The sequence below is a fragment of the Rhincodon typus genome, chromosome 2 (genome assembly GCF_021869965.1).
Source record: "Rhincodon typus isolate 14 chromosome 2, sRhiTyp1.1, whole genome shotgun sequence".
Taxonomy (NCBI): domain Eukaryota; kingdom Metazoa; phylum Chordata; class Chondrichthyes; order Orectolobiformes; family Rhincodontidae; genus Rhincodon; species Rhincodon typus.
In genome coordinates this window covers 37,927,370-37,941,233 of record NC_063333.1, presented here as the reverse complement: position 1 = coordinate 37,941,233, position 13,864 = coordinate 37,927,370, and the positions used below count along the sequence as shown (strand labels likewise).

General features: G+C 41.4%; 1 protein-coding gene across 5 annotated transcripts in view; it reads left to right on the top strand.

The window, feature by feature from the left end:
- LOC109935264 (sickle tail protein) overlaps positions 1–13,864 on the top strand; it is a 150,029-nt gene that overhangs the window by 22,270 nt on the left and 113,895 nt on the right. For all 5 annotated transcript variants that reach the window (XM_048612093.1, XM_048612099.1, XM_048612085.1 and 2 more), the window contains exon 2: positions 915–1,011. In XM_048612093.1, the coding sequence (XP_048468050.1) occupies positions 915–1,011 (97 nt within the window). The remainder of the gene's footprint in view (positions 1–914; positions 1,012–13,864) is intronic.

The window sequence follows — 13,864 nt, the reverse complement described above, 5'->3', positions numbered from 1 at the left end:
GTTTAGCTTTCATTTGCTGACAGTTGAGTGCCTCAAATCTTTCACCAGTCACTTTCCATTAAGTGGTGCACTGCCAGTGTTGATGTAGAAGCCTAAAGGTTAGTAATGGTGACCTTAGGCTGGTGCAATGAACTTGAAATGAATACAACAGCAGCCATGGAGATCGATAGCTAGTTGATGAATGCTGTAAAGAAGTGACATGCAAGACAATACTAGTGTTGTACAGTGTCAGTGTGCTCGTGGCTCTGCAAAAACAGTCACCCCATGATTGGTCAAATAATTGCCATTCTTTGTAATATTGAAGTTCTTTTAGAAGTGGTGTTTCTTTTGGATAAATTTTGATGACTTTTCCATTTTATCTACTTACCTTAACTGGTAGATTTATTATATAATGTATAATAATGGGTGGTGTATGGCTGACTGGGGCAGTTTGTGAGATCACCTGTTTTTGTTCAATGAATACTTATCGTTGAAGTTAATGTGCATTTCCACTCAACTATCCAAATCTCATTGGTTTTCTGGTGCTGTCTTGTGCCATTTGTGTTGCGGAGGTCGGAGTGCCATTTTTGAGCATTTAAACAATGGTAACTAGTGCAATCCTTTGAGTAGCAATATGTCTTCCAGTGATTTGCTGTCTATTTATTGTGGACATTGGAAGCTAGTCAGGAATGACTTGACGTGTTAAGTCTTTGTTTATTTATAATGACCGTGTGACCTGGTGGGTGGAGCACTGCACGAAATAGAATCTTTTTACCTGCAGCTAGAGTGGTTGTGAATTTCTAATAAAATATTTTTTAGTGAGGTTTGCTATTGTGGTGTCCATGTTGCATTGAAATTGAGTTCAAGGTTTTTGAGACAATGGCAGAAATTAATCTGCTGTCATCCTCCATAACAATTGGTGTGTTTGATTCCAGGAGCATTCAAGATCGTGCGCTTTTAAAGGTTTACCACAAGGATCCTGCCCATATTTCTTTGAATCATTCTTCAGGGGCTGTAAATGGAGATGTAAGGGTAAGTACAATTGTGGTTATATAACTACTGTGTTTGTGTGCATGAGAGAGAAATATTTGCTTAAACTTCCTGACTGATCTCATTGGGATGTTTGTGTGAAGTTCAGTTGGCTACAAGTTCACAAAGATTGTATTTGTGTATAAATGGTTGACTGGGCAATGCAAAAATATAACTTTACAGCTTTGGTCTTTCTCCATCCTGTGGATATTGTTAAGTCGGCTCCCACTGCATCTGTTTCCACTTCTGTGATAATGATAACATTTTTTTGTAAGCAAACTGGTTTGTAAACTACCCCTTTTTTAACTGGTGGAGCTATTACATAGAGACATGTCCTTTTTTAGTTTCTGCCATTTTTAGCAAAGTTTCCTTGAGTGTTTTTTGTTTTGAATGCTACTGATTTTAAACCAATGCCTAGTCCTGTGAATCATAGCATTACAAAGCACTACATAAACAGGTCAGCCACCTGTTCAATGTGAAGGAAAGTGGGAGGTTTGATTTGATTTGTTCTAGACTAGGTGGAGCAAATAACATTAGCTGTCTCCACCCAATTGTAACCTTAAGGAGAATTCTCACTAAATGTTTCTAAAATTTGGTAATATCACTGTTAATAAAACTATAGTAAGTTAATGTAGGTGGCACATAATATATCTTCAGGCACTGTGTAATAGTGCCAGGGTGCAGTCTTAGTTGGCGACGTATTAATTAGTTGTATCTTATCTGCCTAATTTGTGTGAAAACTCAGCTGCGTTTTGTAATGTATGTGAACTTGTCAATATATTTCTCTCCATACAAAAATGAACTAAGGTTGAATTTTGTTAAAATGAGTTAGCAAATTATATTTAATTAACATGCAGTACCAGAGGCTCACTTTTTATATATCCAGCAGCAGTGTATGCAGGTTTTCTTTCCATCAGAATCCAAAGTGATTACATCAGTATGTATTGAGTTCACAAATGCCCTTGTGTTCTCCGATATTGCATGTACTGATACTCCTTGCCAGATAGAAACATGTGGAGCAGTCAGAGCTCGTTGGCTTTTAAATTTGTGTTCAGCAATATATTTTAGGTGTGGTCTTGCAGCTATTTCAAGACCTAGACGCGTTATTTCTTCTTGCTTCATGTTTGTATTCCTATGTGGTAAGAGCAGTGAACTGTTTTCATCAGCTGGCTTCAGAGGTGAGTTTTTTACTGCAGGTTTGCCACAACCTTGATTTTGTGTTTTCTGAAAGGAACATTCCAGAAGTTATTGTTGGAACCTGCTCCTTTTGCAATCTGGTTTTGAGAGAACAGATACTTTTTTTTATTTCACATCTGCAGTCCATTTTAAAATGAAGATTTAGTAACCAGAAGAGCTAGTCAGTAAAGGTATGTGCGATTATGAAACTGAATTGGCAGTTGTCAAAAATGGAATTCATGTTTGTTGTGTTGTGAGGGGGTGGCAAGGTTAAATCTGTTTGAATGATGGTCTATGTTTGCATTGGCTCAGTGGTAGCAGTGGATTGTTGCTGTATCTGCACAAGAGTCTGTGGAGAAATCAAAGTGATCACAAATGTCTTTGATCTAGGCTGACTTGTCAAGGTATCTCTGTGTGTGGTTCTCAAAACTGAAATCTTTGCCTTGTGGACTTGAATAAAAAAAACTTAAAAATAATTCAAGTTGTTAGTAATGTTCAGCTGGTAAAGATGTTGTTATTTTGATTCTTGGTGCAAGATTGTATCTCTAAGGCATTTGCATTAACATTGTATCAGTTCTGTTATAGATCATGTGTTCAGTTGATGAAGCTGAACTAAATGAGACGAGGAGAAAGTAAAAGTACTTTTGTGCTGCTTTTTGAAATGTTCCATATTTATCTTTTTGGTGACTCACAATGTGTCCCCACTTTAAAAAGTAGTATTAACATTCTAACGTTGTCGGCAGGACTTCTCATTTGACAGAAGTTCTGTGCTAGACTAATGATTTTCTTTCTCTTATTAATACTCTGTCACTTTTCAGCCCTTTTCAAATACATTAACTCTCTCATTCCTAGTTGTGCTTGCTTGCTTCCCTCAAGTGGCCATTTTTGTATTTGGACCTTGGTAATGAATATTAACTAAGATCCAGCGTGTTTAGTTCTCTTGCTCTGTTATTCAGAATCATTGCATTTGCACAAGTGTCTATGACCTCGTAAAACATCGCGAGATGCTTCACAGAAGCAACAGCAAATTGAATTTGACAGTGGCAGACTAAAATCCAATCACCGCAATCTTGCAGCAACTGAGTTTTAGTAGCTCAGCATAAATCAACACAAGAACGTCCCTGGTCCATGTGATTCAGCTGTGATCTTTCTAAACTTGCAAAGTCATTGAGGGAGACCTGACACCAGTTTGTTCCTCACTGAGTAGGATTATTCTAGATCATGCTGATCTTTTTCATGACAAAATTTCAAGTAAAAGCTATGTTGTCATTCAGTGGGAATAGGTTCTAGTTGGCAATTTAAGCCCAGTCTTTTTCAGAATTTGAGTAAATTTAGATGTTCGTGCTACTGTGTGTATGTTTACCTCGGTATGTGATATATTTAAAATTGAAACTTTTTTTTTCATCAGTTAATAACTGACTGGTAAGCCAATCCGTAGTAAAAAGGAAAAGCAAAATGCAATGGCTGCTGAAAATCTGACATTAAAATGGAAACTTGAAGTTCAAGGTCGAGCAGTGTCTTCTCTCTCTCCAGAGTTGAGGGTTGTGACCTTAAGTGTGGGAAACGAGAAAGGTGGTAATTTTTTGAAGTAGGTGAAATGGGAAACAGAAGGGAGAAAACAAAGGAAATTTGGCATTAGGAAAGACGATGGGAGACATCTGTCAACTCTGAGTCAGATCTCATCTTTCGGTGTGGCACTCCTACTGCCCTTCGGACTCAAAATTGAATTGAGCAGTTTCAGGCCGTAATCCATGCATTGACTGCCATGTCGCCATTTTGTTTCCTTGTCTTTGCATGTATCAACCTTGATTATATTTGTTTTACTTTCGGATGCCACTTGACTCCTAGATCTGTTGCTTTTATTTCCTTATCAAATTACTATTTCCCCTTGGCTCTGCCCTGCCAGCTGTTTTTATCATTTAATATTTCATACCTCAGGTTCTGCCTTATGAGACTTTCCTTATTTCATTTTTACCCTCCTCCATATCACCCAGCTTTTCCCAGTTCTTATGAGCAATCATGAGATTAAAAGCTCACTTGCTTTTTCTCCACCCCTCACCCCCACTAAGCAACTGATATTGCCAGACGTCAAGTATTTGAACATTTTTCTATTTTCATACAATACAGTAAAGTGTCGGGTTTTAAAGACCAATGATGAATTCAATAAGATTGAGAAACTTGGCAGGAGTGGTGGTGTACTGCGATTTCCCACATCCTGCAGTCCATGAAATGCACTGCAATCCCAGAGAACCATATTTGCATTAAATTTCTGCAGCTTGTGTAATTTTTGCTCAGATTTGCTGGTGTAGCTGGTCATTAGGTAGGGCTAGAGTTACTGGAAAGCTTTCTTCCAGGAGGCAGTCGGGTTAGTCAGATTTTGAGTTGGTCAGTGGTGAGTGATGGGCCATGCAGATATGGGAAACCTATACACAATGAGGAGCCTCCAGCCCCAATTTTATCCAATATGCACAGTGCTTGCTAGTTTTGTGAATGAGGAGAAGATCTGTCCGATGGTCGGTCCTCTTTCCAAAGCAAGAAGGTAAAAGACACAGTGCAATGGTGGCTTGGGGGGAAACTGAAAAGAAATGCAGCAGTGTTAGGAGACATCTTGGTCAAGGAGATGAATACTGTTCTCTGCAGAGATAACTAACCTCTCCAAAGTTGATTTTCTGTCCAGTCCCAAAATTTAAGGGCATCTCCTTGAGGATGGAGAGGAACTTAGATCCTCCCTGTCCCATTCCAGTTGTGGTCCATTTGGGGAGCCTTGATGTATGTAGAACTAGTGGTGATGCTCTGGTTGAGAACTTGAGGAGATGGGATCCAAATCTGAAATGTAGACCATCAAAGATTGTTTGTTTGTGGTGATTAGTGGAGCCATGTATCAATTAGCACATCTAATGAAGTTAGGAATTAAATTGGAAGCCCAAGGAGTGTGAAGAAGTTGTTTCAATTCAGGGGGTACTGGAAAGATTGAAGTATTCTAGTTGAACCAGGCTGAGGTCAAGAGTCCAGGCCAATCACACAACTAGGGTTGTTCACAAGTCTTTTAAGGAATCTGGGGAAGGCCTCAAGTGAAGTGATATTTTGAAATCCAAAGGAGGTCAAGGCACCTGAATTCTTTTGGTGTTGACACTGATGATGAGCAGGACAGGATAGAAAAGGGGTAAGGAGTTAAGAAATAAAATTAAATTCAAGCTCTTAGTCCAGAGGGTAGTGGGTGCTCCCTCAGTTTTGTTTTTATTTGTTAATGGGATATGGATTCACTGGCATTTATTGCCCATGCCTAATTTTCCAGAGGGGAGTTAATAGTCAGTCACATTGCTATGGATCTGGATACCTGACACATAGAAGATGGTCTCGGTCTCGGTCTCGGTCTCGGTTGTTGAAGGTCAATCATCTCCGCTCCAGGACATCTCTGTAGGAGTTCCTCAGGGTAGTGTCCTTGTCCAACCATCTTCAGCTGCTTCATTAATGACCTTCCCTCCGTCATAAGTGGGGATGTTCACTGCGCAATGTTCAGCACCATTCAGGACTCCTCAGATACTGAAGCAGTCCATGTTCAAATGCAAGATGATCTGGACAATATCCAGGCTCTGGCTGACATGTCAAGTGATATTCATGCCACACAAATGCCAGGCTATGACCATCACCAATAAAAGGCAATCTAACCACCACCCCTTGACATTCAATGGTGTTACCAACACTGAATCCCCCACTATCAACATCCTGGGGATTATAATTGACCAGAAACTCAACTCGACTCACCACATTAACACAGTGGCTACAAGAGCAGGCCAGAAGCTAGGAATACTGTGGCGAGTCATCTCCTGACTCCTCAAAGCCTGTCCATCATCTACAAGGCACAAGTCAGGAGCATGATAGAATAATCCCCATTTGCCTGGATGAATGCAGCCCCAACAACACTCAAGCTTGACATCATCCAGGACAAAGCAGCCTGCTTGATTGGCACTACATCCATAAGCATCCACTCCCTCCTCCACCGACACACAGAAAGACAAGTGCAGCAGACATATGGGAACACCACCGCCTCAAAGTTCCCCTCCAAGCCACTCACCATCTTGACTTGGAAATATATTGCCGTTCTTTCACTGTTGCTGGGGTCAAAATGCTGGAATTCCCTACCTAATGGCATTGTGATCCAACCTACAGTTGGTGGACTGCAGTAGTTCAAGAAGGCGGCTTGGCTCCACTTTCTCAAGGGCAACTAGGGATAGGCAAGAAATGCTGGCTGGCCAGCGATGCCCACATCCCACAAAACCTTGCCATGTACCCACTGCCTCCAACTAATACATTTTAAGGCTGACATAGACAGAATTTTAGTCTTTCAGGGAATTGAGGCCTATATGGAGCTGTTAAGAAAGTGGTGTTGGAGTACGTAGTTAACGATAACTATTGAGTATTGGAGATTTAATGTGTCATATGGGTCTTCTCCACCTATTAGTGTTCTGTTTTTAAAGGCACAATTCTGTTATAAGCTAGTAGGTTTAATCAGCAGCTGATTGTTGATGTAATCATGATATGAGATGTTTCATCCTGGCTAATTTCCCTTCTCTATTCCTCATCTCTTCATGCCCAACAGAATTGGTTTTCGGTATAGATTATATTGCTGTTTCCTCGCAATCCCATCAAAACCTAGTTGTCTTTTTATGTGATCCCCTAAGTTTTTTATAGTGTTAAGATCGCTACTCAGTGAATAAGCTTCTGGGAAAGATATGCTTGAAGAAAATCAACTAATAATTGAGCAACATATTGTAAGTTAAACTGAAACTGTACAAATTGTGTTTTGCGTATCAGATTTTCATTTCTCCAGTAAATGTTGGAAGGTCATAGCAACTGATTTGCAGTGGGAGCATGAGGACATCTGACTAAATGAAGTCAAGAGTACCAGGAAAGTAAATCCTGAACCTGGGCAATGAGGAAGAAGATATTGCCGATGTATCCGTATTGCCCCTGTTTATTTCCAGAGGGCTTTCTTCAAGAAAATTGCACTTCTTTTGCTTCTAAATCCAACAATGATGCAAATCATTTGTCTCTGCTTGCATATCTTGTCATCATGGTAAAAATAGCGTGTGTCTTGTTTTCACTTTCTCCACCCAAGAGGTTGATGCTTTTATTTTCCTGGAGGCATTTGTCAATAAACAATCTTTTACTAAACAATCTTATTAAACACTCTTATTCCAAAATAACCACACTAAACTTCAGCCTGAAATGGTCCTTGGGCTGCTGCATGTTACATTGTTCATAAGGAGCTAGAGACTAATTATTATTGTGCAGATGTACATCGGGGTACCACATTGCTACACTGCAGTTGGGTGCCAAGCAACAGTGTATCAGTCCACATTGAAGAGCTGTGAGCAATATAATCAATGAAGCTCTAGTAATTTTTGAGGCTAAGCCTGTGATTCTAGTTTCCATAATATAATGGTTTGTTGCTTATTTGATGCACTTGTTTAATTTATTTAAGGTTACTGAAACCAATTTATAATTTTTAACTGGAGGGAAGGTCTTAAAATGGAATTTGTGTGGGCTATTTATGAAATATTTACTGCAGTTTGAAATGTTTACAGGAAATGTTTTGAAGCCTGCCTTGATGAGTACATTATGGGTCACCATGATAACATTCAACAGTTTGAATAACTTGTTTTTTTATTCATTTATGGGATGTGGGTGTTTCTGGCTGGCCAGCATTTATTGCCCATCCCTAGTTGCCCTTGAGAAGATGGTGGTGAGCTGCCTTCTTGAACTGCTGCAGTCTTCCTGAAGTATGTTGGCCCACAATGCCATTAGGGAGGGAATTCCAGCATTTTGACCCAGCAACAATGAAGGAATGGCAATATATTTCCAAGTCCGGATGGTGAGTGGCTTGGAGGGTAGCTTGGAGGTGGTGGTGCTCCTAATATGTCTGATGCCCTTGTCCTTCTAGATGGAAGTGGTCGTAGGTTTGGAAGGTGCTGTCTGAGGATCTTTGGTGAATTTCTACAGTGCGCCTTGTGGATAGTACACACTGCTGCTACTGAGCATCAGTGGTGGAGGCAGTAGATGTTTGTGGATGTGGTGCCAATCAAGCGGGGTGCTATGTCCTGGATAGTATCGAGCTTCTTGTGTTGTTGGAGATACACCCATCCAAGCAAGTGGGGAGTATTCCATCACACTCCTGACTTATGCCTTTTGTAGATGGTGGACAGGTTTTGAGGAGTCAGTTGAGTTACTTGCACAGTATTCCTAGCTACTGGCCTGCTCTTGTAGCTGCTGAGTTTATGTGGTGAGTCCAGTTGAGTCTCTAGTCAATGATAACCCCCAGAATGTTGATAGTGGGGGATTCAGTGATGGTAACACCATTGAATGTCAAGGGATGGTGGTTAGATTGCTTTTTATTGGAGATGGTTATAGTCTGGCATTTGTGTGATGTGAATGTTACTTGCCACTTGTCAGCCCAAGCCTGGATATTGTCCAGATCTTGTTGCATGTGAACATGGACTGCTTCAGTATCTGAGGAGTCACGAATGGTGCTGAACGTTGTGTAGTCATCACATATAGTTGACTAGTTGGCCCTAGGGCTCTACCCAGAGGAACTGCTTCAGAGATGTCCTGGAGCTGAGACAACTGATCCGTAACAACCACGGCCATTTTCTTATGTGCCGGGTATGTCTCCAATCGGTGGAAAGTTCGCCACTGATGCGCATTGTTCCCAGTTTTGCTTGAGCTCCTTGATGCCACACTCGGTCAAACATAGCCTTGGTGTCAAGGGCTGCCAGTCTCATCTCACCCCTGGAATTCTGCTCTTTTGTCCATGTTTGAACCAAGGTTGTAATTACGTCAGGAGCTGAGTGGCCTTGGTGGAACCGCAACTGGGCGTCGCTGAGCAGGTGCTGCTTGATTGCACTGATAACACCTTGCACCACTTTTTATTGATGATCCAGAGTAGACTGATAGGGTGGTAATTGGCCGGGTTGGATTTGTCCTGCTTTTTGTGTACAGGACATACCTTAGCAATTTTCCACATTGTCGGGTAGATACCAGTGTTGTAACTGTATTGGAAGAGCTTGGCTAGGGGAGTGGCAAGTTCTGGAGCGCAAGTCTTCATTACTATTGCCGGATTGTTGTCAGGGCCCACAGCTTTTGCACTATCCAGCATCTCCCAACTATGTTTTGATATCAAATGGAGTGATTCGAACTGCTGATGACTGGTATCTGCAATGTTGGGGACCATTTGGAAGAGGCCAAGATGGATCCTCCACTTGACAGTTCTGGCTGAATATTACCGTAAATGTCTCAGTCTTCTCTTTTTCACTGTGCTGAGCACTTCTATCATTGAGGATGGTGTATTTGTGGAGCTGCCTCCTCCAATGAGTTGTTTGATTGTCCACCACCATTCACGACTGGGTGAGGCAGAACTACAGAGCTTAGATCTGATCTGTTGGTTGTGCGGTTGCTTAGCTCTGTCTGTCACATTGCTGCTTATGCTTTTTGGCATGCAAGTGGTCGTGTTTGGTAGCTTCACCAGGTTGACAACACCTCTTCAAATGTGCCTGGTGCTGCTCCTGGCATGCCCTCCTGCACTATCTCTATTGAACCAGGGTTGATCCTCTGGCTTGATGGTAATGGTTGAGTGGGAATATGTCAGGCCATGAGGTAACAGATTGTGCTGGAGTGCAATTCTGCTGCTGTTGATGGTCCACAACGCCCATGGATGCCTGAGTTTGAGTTGCTAGACCTGTTTGACCTTAACCCATTTAGTACAGTGATAATATCTCACAACACAATGGAGGTTATTCTAATTGTAAAGGCAGGATTTTGTCTCCACAAGGACTGTGCAATGGTGCCTCTTGGTGATACTGTCACGGGCACGTGCATCTTCAGCTGGCAGATTCTTAAGAATGAGGTTAGATATGTTTTACCCTCTTGTTGGTTCTCTCACCACCTGCTGCTAGCCTAGGACTGCAGTGTCCTTTTACCCGACCAGCTCGATCAGTAGTACTGCTGCCGAGCCGCTCTTGGTGGTGGACGTTGAAATCCTCCACCCAGAGTACATTGTGTCCTTGCCACTATCAGTGCTTCCTTCAAGTGTTGTTCAACATGGAGTACTGATTCACAGCCAAAGGAGGATGGTATGTGGTAATCAGGAAGTTTCCTTGTCCATGTTAAACCTGAAGTCTTGAGAGTTTGTGGGGTCCAGAGTCAATGTTGAGGACTCCAAGGGCAACTCCCTCATGATTGTATGCCACTGTGCCGCCACCTCTGCTGGGTCTGTCCTGCTGGTGGGATAGACCATTGCCAGAGATGGGGGTGGTGATGGTGGTTTCTGAGACATTGCCTGTAAGGTATAATTCCATGAGTGAATATGTCAGGCTGTTGCTTGATTAGTCCTTGAGACAGCTCCCCCCAATTTTGGCATAGTCCCTAGGTATTAGTGAGGAGGACTCTGCAGATTTGATTGGGTACTGGCCTCTGCTGCATATTCGTACCACCTTTTGGAAACCATTTTTAGTGTTTTCTTTCTCTTAGAGTCAGACTCGCTTGCAGCACAGCAGGAGGCCATTCATCCAATTGTGTCTGTGCTGGTTCTTCATAGAGCAATCTAGTCATTTCCATTCACCTGCCTGATCTCCATAGCCCTGTGCATATGTTTCTTTGTTTCCAGTTGATTTTTGTTTCTGCTCCCACCAGCCCTGGGAGGATGGACAGAGCTCAACATTGTGTTTTTCTAAGTGTTCCTCCTGATTTCACTTTCCCAAGTTTGAGAAGACCTATAGTATACTGTAAATCTAGTTTGAAGAACAAAGGAGGAGTAGACCATTTATCCTGTTGAACCCCCTCTGCGATTTAATTATATCATGACTGATCATCTACCTCCATTCCACTTTACTGCACAAATGCCACATCCACAATGTTACAAGTATCCAGAAGTATGTTAAATGTCTGTCTAGATAATGCTGTGAGATTGAGGCAGGTATTTCAAAGATTTCCCACTCCAAGTGAAGAAATTCCTCTTCATCTCAGTTGTTTGGCCATATTTTGGGACTACGTCCTCTGGTTGTGGGTTCATCAATCAGGTGAAAGTTCTTATCCACATCACTTTTCATAACCTGTGGGAATTTTGTGACTTTCAGTGAGATCACCTCCCATTTCTCAAAACTCTAGCAAACACAGCCTCTGTTTTTACAGTCTCTTGTCATAAGAAATCCCACCATTCCAGGGATTAGTCTGGTGAATATTCATTTTCCGCACGGAAAGTACATCCTTTGATAAGGAGAAAATAAATCTACATACAATGTTTGGGGTGCAGAGTGTTCCAAGGCTGCATATAATTGCAGCAAAACCTCTTTACTCATGTACTCGAGTGGTCTTGCAATGGAAGCCAACCTACCACGTTAAGGAAAATATAAGATGCTGTTATTAAAGATGTTACAACAGGGCATTTGGATAAGATCAAGCTAATCAGGCAGAGCCAATGTGGTTTTGTAAAAGGGAAATCCTGTTCTAATTAATTTTAGTCCTTTTGAAGAAGTAACTTGTGCTGTAGGTTAAGCGGAACTAGTGGATTGTGCTGTTTAGATTTCAAAAGGCATTTGATAAGTGGCTGCAATAAAGTTTAATTGTGGAAAATTAAAGTTCATGGCTTAGGTGATGTGCTGGCTAACTGGAAGCAGAGTAGAAATAAGTAGGACCTTTTCAGACTGGCAAGATGTCATGAATGATATGTTGCAAAGGTTGGTGCTGAGGCCTCAACTCTTTACAGTTTATACCTTGACTAATCAAGGCAAATATCCCATTCCCATAATTACTTTAAGTATCTGATCTGCTACATTAAGGGACCAGTAAGGTACTTCCCAGGGTTTGACTGAACATTTATTGCTTGCCTTGTTTGTCCTGCCCCAAATGCATCACCTCAAGCTTACGCAGTTTGAATTCCATTTGCTGTTGATCAGTCCATATGCCCGGTCCATCTATATCCTCCTGTAATCTAAGGCTATCCTCGTTGCTATTTGCTATCCAACTAATTTTCATATCATTTGTGAACCTACTGATCAACCCTCCTATGTTCAAGTTTAGACCATTTGTGTAAATCACAAATATCAAGGGGCCCCAACACTCCCTACAGCACCCTATTAGACGCAAACTTCCAGTCTCTCCAACAGCCCTTGACAATCAGTCTCTGCTTCCTGCTACTGAGCCAATTCTGAATCCAGTTAGCCAAAATACCTTGGATCCCATGGGCTTTTATCTTCATTATCAGTCTCCTGTGTGAGACCTTAGTCTACTTGGATTTCAGCAAGGCTTTTATGCCGAATGCATTGCCCTCATCGAAAATCTGTCAGCTCTTTGAAAAATTCAATCAAGTTATAAAACATGCTGCAGCTTCTTGATTAATCTGTATCTCAGAGTGCAAATTAATTCTGTCCTTGAGAATTGCTTCTAATAGTTTCCCCACTGTTGAGGTTAGCCTGACCAGTCTGTAGTTTCCTGATTTATCTCTTGCTGCCGCCTTGAATAATAGAACATTGTGATCATGTGGTCCAGGATTGATCCTTGCAGTATCCACCAGTAGCCTGCCATCCTGAGAATGGCCATTCTATTCCTACTTTTTTTTATTCTGTCTGTTAACTAATTCTTAATCCAAAGTAGTATATTATCTCCATTCCAGATTACTACTTTTATTTATAGTGCCTGAAACTTGAAGAAAAGCAATGGAAATCAGATTAAACTAGTTAACTAACTAATTACAGCTTCCTGGTTGGAAGAAGCTTAAACTTACAGTAAATTTCGGTCTAATCCAAATGCAGACTGGACTTGATTTAGAAAAGTGACCCTGAAAATTTCCTGACTTACACTCTCTCCTTTTGCACTATCTATCTCTCTCCTCTGTAATAATCATAGAATCCTACAGTGTGGAAGCAGGCCATTCAGCCCATGGAGTCCACACCAACCTGCAAAGAGCATCCCACCCAGACCCACCTGATATCCGTCACCCTGCATTTCCCATGGCTAATCCACCTAACCTGTACATCTTTGGACTATGGAAGGAAACCGGAGCACCTGGAGAAAATCCATGCAGACATAGGGAGAATGTGCAAACTCCCCACACAGTCGCTCATGGCCAGAATTGGGTCCCAGGTAGTGTGGGGCAGCAGTGCTAACCACTGAGCCATTGTGCTGTCCCTTTTTCTGTTTTCCCTGCAATCCTTCCCTTTTTCAGCTGTTATTACTTCAGTTCTAAATAATTCCATCACTTCACCTTTCAATCATTTGACTCATTCTGTCAAACTTAACTAGCCGTTAATCAGTCTGCATTTTTATTTCTTTTTATTTGTTGCATTGATTTTGTGTTCAAACTGTCAACAAGTATGAGGTCAGAACAGTGATGTAACGTACCAGCCAGAGTTGATCAAATTAAGTGACGCTATTAATTTGGATGAGGAAGGTGACTTCACATGGCTCAGCAGAGCATGAAAGTTTTGCACTGACGCAAATCTGCAGTATCTTTACCAACCAAACTTGGTGTATTTGTTAGATCAAATATTGAAGAATAGTACAATTTTCTTGAAAACATCTGTCTATAGCCTTCAAATGGGTTCTGTATGATTTTCTTTAATATATTTACAGCTGCATTTTCAGTCAGATTCTGGTTGGATTTGCTCAGCAGTGGTGGTATTATTTG